The following is an 8,696-nucleotide window of genomic DNA, read 5'->3' as shown; positions in this document are numbered from 1 at the left end:
AAGAGAAACAGCTCTGGGGCCTCATTTGCAACGTATTACAGACCAAACCAGGCTCAGTAGTATGTCAAGCCATGTGTATTGCCACATGGATTCAGCCATGAATTCAGATAAATGCGCGTCAACAGCTTTCCTAAGAGACCACACGTTTGATCACGGATTTATTGAAGCTGAAATGGAAAAGACGTGTGCAGCATACTTTACACACAGTGAGTGTAAAGCAAATGAAATGGTTTTTGATGAAAAAATGCACGATATTAAAAACAAGCTAGAAAGAAACACGGCAGCAGCATTAAAACAGCAAGAAAAGGCGTGCAAACAAAGGAGGACCGACAGAATGAGTAATTAGCTAAAAGTATCACTGCTCTTAACTGAAACTGTCATAATTATAACGTTATTTGTTAATTATAAAACATATTATAAAATATAGTGCAGTAATTAGCAGCTTGTTCTTTTAGCTTGGTGCACAGTTCCTGCTGTGCTAATTGATGTGTTTTTACAAACTGTCAGATGTCTGAACTGCACACATTTGAAGAAATTAACAAAATAAAATACCACCAAAAGAGTGTCAGGACTTGGACCTAGATACGGAGATAAAAAGAGGCACTGAGGAAGTTGGAAATCCAGCAACTAAAAAGAGAAGTGATCAATGCAATGCACACTGTAAGCATGACCACACCACAATGTATTAATCATTGTTTCCTCTCCCAAGCTCGCAGCAGATAAGAGATCCCAGGGAGAAATGTCCTCTCCCTGTTGTTTAATGAATAAACAGTGCACAATATACTTATTGGTCCAGTGAAGCAGTGAAGTGGGACTACAATTTGGGAGTATACAACTAAATCTAACAGGGTGTGTATATATATATAAATATATATATACACACTAAATAATGTGTGAAATATATTTCTTGAGTGACATATTAACGTCCACTGCTCACTTTTAAGGCAAAATATAGGCTAATTATGTCAGTTTCACTTAAGAGCAGTATTATTTTTAGCAACTCACACATTCAGTCGGTCCACTTTTATCTGCCCCACGTTTTCTTCCACTGTTCCACTGTTTTCTTCCTACTTTTTATTTTATGATTATTTATTTTTTACTTTATGTGCTTTTATTCCACATAAATCTCCTCGCTCTTGATCACTGTGTGTAAAGTATCGTGCACGTGTCTTCCTCTCCCATTAGGAAACCTCATAACCACAAACTATGTGCTACCATATTGCCAATTGTAGGCTACCTGTGGAATTTTAATGCAGGCTAATGAAACATATGCAAAGCACATACATAAGAACATGGAATAATTGAAAAAAATATTTGGTTTCTGATCAGTGTGATCGCTGACTGAACAGATAAGGCCAAGATTAACTAAGCCGGGTTGTTAGCCTGGTCTGGAGCAGGCTAGCTAAACAGAAGAAATCGCCATGGTAATTTATGTGCCACTTCTTTCATGAAACCGAGTCACAGCTAAATTCAGTCAGGCTATCTGGAAAATCCCTGTTTAAACAGTTATCTTGTGAAACAGCCCTCAGAGAAAGTGAACAGCCGACTCCTAATAAGCTTTTTCAATGGCGCTGGCTAAAATGATACAGTGCCGTGGGTAACGACTTGTCAATCACAGATAATCTCACCTTTATGGTCTATTTTCCTCTAAATGGGACCATAATTTACTACATGAACATCATGTTGTATTGAAGAAAACATGAAACTAGTGACTGAGACCATAATCTCATTAGGAAAGTGTTTACTTAGCCACATTTTACCATTATTTCTAATAGAACTGGACTTCTTTTTGCAACTGGGAGAGTTGCCCCCTTGTGGCCGTTCAACAGAATGCAGGTTTATGGGACTTGGGCATTCACCTCAGTTCTCTGGCCGGAAGCTTCTAGCTTGGTTTTGATCTAAAAAAAAACAAACTTGACGGGAGAATGTGTGGCCCCTCCACGCAAACTCTGAGGAAGACATGAGTGAGAGAAAGGAAGACAAAGAAGAGAAGAGGGAAGGGAGTGGTGGTGTAAGTTTGTTGCCTACGCTGTACTCCTGAAACTCTCGCTACCATGAAAACTGTCTTATGATTATGTCATCACTTAAAAAACATAACTGATGTTTTGCAGCTTCTTAGTTTAAATTCCATTAAGTGGTATTGATTCCTCAAAAGCTATTCAAAACAAGGTACTATCCTAATCTAAATTAGGATAGGCCTACGATAAGCCTTATGAGTCATTAGCAAACTGTTAAACATTAAACTGTTTGTTACTTCAAAACTAACCTTCATCTGGGTGATCACAGGGAAATGTGAATATTTGATCTGTTGACTGGCTGCTTGTCAGATTATTGCAAGACTTATTAGGCAGAGAAAAGCTGTTGCTCTCACCTACTGAGACAGGGTACCTATTAAAAATAAAAAAAAGAGGGCGGTGGGGTCAGTGGTTTCTACGGGGCTCCCCCCTTAAACTATTAAATCAATCATAGTAAATAAATAGTGCTTTGTTTGTGATGACACTTTAGTTGTCCAGTGGGCTCCAGACTCTGTGGGTTTTCCAAGCATTCTGTGACCTTCTAACTCCCCCAACCCACTGACAGCAGCCAAAAAAATTCTTTCTTTATTACTTTCTTTCTGCAAATTAGGGCATTTTTGGCAGCTTAAACATGATCAAAAATAAATAAATATATAAACTTTGCAAAAAACTGAAGTCCCGTGGAAATTTACGTTTCATATGTTTTCGTGCATGGACGTGGCAAGATGGCTGGCTAGTGCCTCCTAAAGTGCAGCCACCGTGTTTCCCCCCCGAAATGTACTAAAGTTTTGTGGCAGATAAATCATTTGCAGAGAGGGTGACCAGATGAGAACCGGGGAAATTAGGGACATGGTGAGTTGGGGGTGGGAGTGGCCTCCAGTTGGCTGCATTACACATTCAGTGTCAATGAGACAGTTAAACCAACATCAAAACTCAACGCTCATGAAGTCAACAAAAAAATAGAATGACTTGTGTATGTAATAGTGTGCAAATCGGGATCCATTACATACAATTTATTTAGCCTCGTTTAATTAATTTCATCAGTGCGATGCCAGTTTCTGTCAGGCCTCTCCTTCTCTGGTGCTGTCTGCAGCTACTATTCCCGTTCTTGCGACTGTAACTTCCAGTATCTTCATCTACACTAGACAACAAAAAGGGGGAAAGAGCACCTTTGTTAACTTTATGGCTATAACAACTCTGGTGACACACGATACCTTGCAGTCCCTGCTGGAGAGCAGAACAGTGCCCATCTTTGGGCAACACCAAGAAAATGTTTACGAACGATCAACAGGCAATTTAAATGTTTTATTAGGATATATCTAATCAAAACTCAGGTTTAGTCAAGTTAGTCAAAAGGAGTCGAGACAACTGCTCCAAAATCGGGATTGTCCCAATTTTTTCCCGCACATCTGGTTTCCTTATGTGCAGACAGACCTACAAAAAAAGCCTCTTGAAGCAATGCCCAACAGGAAGAAGGCAATTTTGAATTTAATGGTCTTTTTTTGGCCACTTACAAGCTCTGTACTTTAACGCACTCCTACAGAATGAATCCGATCCACTTCAGACTTTTTCCCTGTGCAGTCTAAAGGCGTTGACTATGAAAATGAATGCTGTGTTTTCATCAAACTGCGTGTCCATGGCGTGGTGGCGAAAATCGATGATTCACCATTAAACAAAAGAAAGCCTGAAATCTTTATCTTTACATGTGATGAGAAAAAACATTTTCATGATTTTAATTGAAGAGATGCACCTGTACAACTAAGAGAAAAAGATCTTAAGGAATCGTTAAAGGTTTGGCGGTATCAGAACATTAGCCCCAACAATACCGTGGCTAGAACAACAAGGCATCATAATTCATTAAGGAGTACTTGTGTGAGTTTTTCTACCATCAAGTCCCACTCACACACAACCTACGCAGAAGTTCATGCTTCAAATTATGCACATCCCCCTCAAAGTTTCACAAAGGAAATCGACCATAAGAACATTTGGTTCTTTTCTTATACTCAACGAGCAAAAACGTCCCTTCCAGTGGGCAAATGGGCTGCTGCTCCGGTAACTTGTCTGCCCTTGTGCACACCCTGTTCTCACTGCATTCCTGCAGCACCACTTCTCCACTGTCTGTATTACATCAGTGTTTATACCTAAATTATGGCTACATTTGCTATTGCATTCGGTCGTCCAGTCAATTACGTTGTGCGTAATTGTGAATGTGCAGTTAGTCGATTCAAGGTGTTTGTTTCACATCCATGGAAGTGATGCGTAGTGTTGTATTGAAGCCCAAACTAAAGAAAAAAGTTACATATTAAATCTAAAAAATAATAAATTTATTTAACAGTCAAAGTTATGTTACTAAAACTATGAAATAATATGCCAATATTATGACACAAATAGTCATGTTTGGTTTTTGCTCGACAGCTATGTGACCAATAAATTCAGATGAAGAACAGAGCAAATGCAAATGTAGCATCAGTAAGTATTTTATTTCACATAACAGGCCAACACCATCTGTAAAAGGCCTTCTTCACAAAGTCCACAATTGACATAAAAACAAAAAAAATACATTTAAGGACAAAAACACAGCAATAATAAGCATCTCATTAAGCGTTAAATCATCATCCCAAATCATTTAAAAACTACAATACGTACAAATTCAAAATGTTGACGCATCACCGACCATTAACCAAGAGTAAAAACAGTTACACAAGCTACACAGAATTAAAACAATAAAAATGTATCCCTCAATCAAATAAGAAAAGGTCGTGCCAATCTAACCTTTAGTCCCAACACAAAGCAAACTGTCAACCTGCTACTAAATGCCAGCATTGCTGCTCTTTTGTGAGAGGCTAATTGTCCAAGCTGCTGACACTGATTGCATCAGTTATTATATCACATATTACTACAATAAATGACATGGGGAGTTTAAATGGAGTTTAATGTTTTGGTTTTCATGAGTTAAATGTTTCAAATACAAACGTAATAAGCTAGCTTTTTTGTGATCACAATAAAATATTAAGGTCTTTCATAACCAATCTGTGACGATCAGACGGTCAACTCTGTTTTTGTCAAGCCAGGAAGTGTTTGAGCACTTGTTGAACTAATGGTGCGGTAGTACAGTGAAAGGAAATGAAAACAAGACATAAGGCCAAGCAGCACATTTTGGGGCTTCCAACATTTAGAAAAACACAAAAACAAACACAAAAAGGCTGAGTGGAGTGGAGATAAAAAGGGAGTTTGTTCTTTACAGAAATTGCATGTCTTGTGGTGGAGTGTTTTTGGGAGGGAAATGGCTGCTCTGCTCAGCAGCCAAAAGGCTTGGCAAAGGAGCCACAAAATGTTTGATCCTGAACCTGAAATAGAAGTCCCTGTGGTCTGTGGTCAAACACTCGAGACAAAGTTCTGGATCCGGTAGAAAACGTGAGCCAAGGGTGTAGTGCAGCGTTGACATCCACACACTTTTTAACCAATGCTGTTATTCATATTAGTCCATGAAGATTGTGATTACTTTAGGTGTGGGAAAACAGGCATGACTCAACCGATTTTGTTTTGGCACAACATCACATATTGCACATTGTTGACACACAGAAGACAGCTCAACAAGAAATGTTACAAAAAGGTTTCCCATAAGAATTGCATTGATTTAAAAAAAATTGCATTGAAATCGTTTTACTGAATGATACCTGAATTCAGGCACATGTTTCTTAAATGCCCTAGCTTTAAACCCAGGGGAGTCTTTATTCAAGTATTTATAAATAGAGGGAAGGGGAAATAAATAGCATGTCCTGCTCTTTACCAGAATAAGTGTGCTTTATTCAAGAGGAAATTGAAAGAGTTGGCAGAGGCTTCTTCTTATCCCCTCTCCCAAACAACTGCTTCAGCGGTGGTGAGGATAACGACAAGGCAACGCGACATACAGCAAAAGTCCACTTCCGACCATCTCCAAAACGTCAAACGAGGCAGTAAAACACAACTGTGTGAAGAGGCTGAAGGATACAATTATCATAAACATTCCACCTAAAAACAGCTACATCTCATTAAAATCAATCCTGTAAATAAAACCCTTTATGGACCCATCCGATAAAAAAAATGCAGCTGAATCGTGTGAATCTGAATTCATATGGAACCAGTGAATTCCAAGTGAAATTAAACTTATATTACAAGGCATCAAATTAAATTCAATGTAATGCGCTGACTGAAACTTCCCATGGCTCTTGTTTGAGCACATTGATGCTAACACAGAAGAGTTGGCAGCCTTCCAGCTGAAAGTGGCCCTCAATCATAACCAGAAACCCTGCAGAAACAGTTCAAAGGCATCAGTTGCCACTTAAAGTTTCAAACCATTGCATCATCAGAGAATGCAAGGTACAAGTTAGAGCTACTTTGAGTATTTTCTGCTACTTGATGTTTCGACTCCACTACATTTCAGAGGAAAGGTTTGTACTTGACTACAATTGTCTAGATGGAGCTACAGTTAGTGGTTAATTTGAAGATGAACATTTTTCAAAACAGCTACAATGTTAAATCCTGCTTCTATGTTAATAATCATAATTTTAATCTGAGAAGATATTCAGATGTGCAATTACTTTGACCTGAGCATATGAGTGCTTTTACTTTGTATGCCTTTGTACTTTTAGTAATATTTAGAATTTTTATATTAGCTTTTTGCTACTTCCAAGTAAAGAATCTGACTGCTGCATTCCCCACTGCTCCAAACCCTCGAGCACAACACAAAAATAAATACATGAACAGGACAAAGACATGTTCTAAGCATGCCAACAGTTGCTTTGCTTTGGAGGTGCACAATAAGTTCAGTTCTTCTCACGCATGCAGGCGTGGATGCACAGGCCTGCAGACATTTGGAAAAAAGGAAGAGTGAAAGCCAGTAAACAGGGCTGTGAACAGTGCACAGTTTAAAATACTTGCAGTTTTATGAGGAAGGAAGTGCATTCAACACGAATTTTAGGCTTTTTCTTTAGGTTTGGGTTTACGAAAAAACTCCACAGGGCACTTTTTATGGTCACTGCAAAAACCAATGTAAAGGCGTACTAATCTGACAACTTTCAACACATGTATTAGTAGGTGTTGTATACAGACCAAGTGTCCTGTAGGATGCACTGAATTGTTACTTACACAACAGTAACGCACACACACTCCCCGTCATTGAAGGTTGAAACATCAGGTGGTTAACTATGGATTTGTGGCTTGTGCAGAGATCAGGTGACGGGTGATTATTTAGCTTATAAACGTCTCGTCCCATTTGTGACTTATTGACAATAAATTAACAAAAACAGGCTATTTTGGTTGGAGGTCCCCAAGTATCAGTTTCCCTTCAGATACAGTCTTATCTGCTCTGTTCTACCTCCCTTTTTCCCCCCCTCAAACTTTTTAGATTTTTAAAGATGACCTACAACATGCACTCAATAACCTGAACAAAGTTGTGATGAGCTGTCAGTGAGCAGAGCTGCATGGCGTGATTTTACAGTTCCCTTTTTCCTAAGGGCTTCCTTCTTCTGATGAGCTTTCTTCTGCCTCTTTCTTAAAAACGGCAATCACGGGTTTCATATTCTCATACAAAGCAGGGATTGGAAGCATTTTGTATCGTCACGCTTAGCTGAATCAAAATTAAATGATGTGCATTACTGCTCAATAGCTGTCACAGATAATTGTTAGTGCCTGCCAGTGCAGAAAGGCTTTTAAATGCCATGCTTTCTTATGGAAGAATACAAATCATAACATTCAGGTGAGGGTGTGGCAGTGCTCTGACGCAGGTGTGTTTTTTTGTCGAGGAGCAGGAGGTGACAGATCTGATCTGACTAACAACAGCGGGCTCCTTACGACATCGGTGTGCCTTGTTTTTCTCTATTCTATTTTACTCACTTATCCATTTAATGAGGGCTTTTAGTCACTTCCTGGGTTCTGCTTTTAACATTACAGATTCTAGCTAATGGGGTCTTAGTGGTTTTTCTGCAATCAGCGTACTTGTCTTGGGGGGAATATTTGTCCACATGGTGAGGACGCTCTCTGCCACATTCAGAGAAGCTTCTTGGCCTGAGGCTGGGCTGGGCCTTTGGAGGAGGTTTTGGTGTCAGCAGAGAGGAGAGTCATGATGTCTTGGAGAGCTTTAATTATCTGAGCTCCAAACCGGTGGGAGTCCTAGAAAAGGACAAAACCAAGTGTTAAAGAGAGGGTGGGGAAGAGGGGAGAGTTGACACAGATGCATTATATTTAGGCTTTATTTTAACCAAACGAGCAAGAAATATATGTAGTGGCTCATTTTACAGCATAAAAATTAATTTGCACTCCGTTTCTAAATGATCTCAAACCTAGTTCAGCATTTCTGTTCAGCAATTTCTTGTTTCTTCTTGATTTAAATATATCTGCAATAAGCTAATATTTGTCAGTCTAGCTCCATGAAATCCATTCCCAAATGCAGATTCCACAATAAAAATGAGACTGTGAAAGGGGAACTGAAAACAGACAGACAGTTTCTCCTATCCTGTCATGTGCTTTGTAGTTTAGGAAAGACTAAAATGGAAACAACCCTGACATTTGGAAAACCAAACGGAACTGTCTGCCTTCCTTCTTACCAGCCAGTCCAGTGAAAACACAAGGCAGTATCACAAAAGTTAGTGTAATAATCCACTGACATTTCTGAGTGAGTAATCAAGCTGAAAGCATTGACAC

General features: G+C 39.1%; 1 protein-coding gene across 2 annotated transcripts in view; it reads right to left on the bottom strand.

The window, feature by feature from the left end:
• Positions 1-4,476: 4,476 nt before the first annotated feature.
• Positions 4,477-8,696, bottom strand: part of cpt1a2b (carnitine palmitoyltransferase 1A2b) — a 54,169-nt gene continuing 49,949 nt past the window's right edge. Inside the window, exons 19-20 of one of the 2 annotated variants that reach the window (XR_005440520.1) lie at positions 7,992-8,165; positions 4,477-6,858 (exon numbers count right to left, since the gene is read on the bottom strand). Coding sequence is in view for 1 of the 2 variants with exons in the window: in XM_038692621.1 (XP_038548549.1) it covers positions 8,043-8,165 (123 nt within the window). In the remaining variant the exon portion in view is untranslated. Of the gene's footprint in view, positions 8,166-8,696 lie in introns of both variants that reach the window. The other variant, XM_038692621.1, reaches the window with a different exon arrangement.

Source organism: Micropterus salmoides, unplaced genomic scaffold (assembly GCF_014851395.1).
Source record: "Micropterus salmoides isolate LMB-PRFRI ecotype aquatic unplaced genomic scaffold, ASM1485139v1 Ms_hic_scaffold_10, whole genome shotgun sequence".
NCBI lineage: Eukaryota > Metazoa > Chordata > Actinopteri > Centrarchiformes > Centrarchidae > Micropterus > Micropterus salmoides.
Note: the sequence above shows the minus strand (reverse complement) of the source record. Positions and strands in the feature narration are given on the sequence as shown.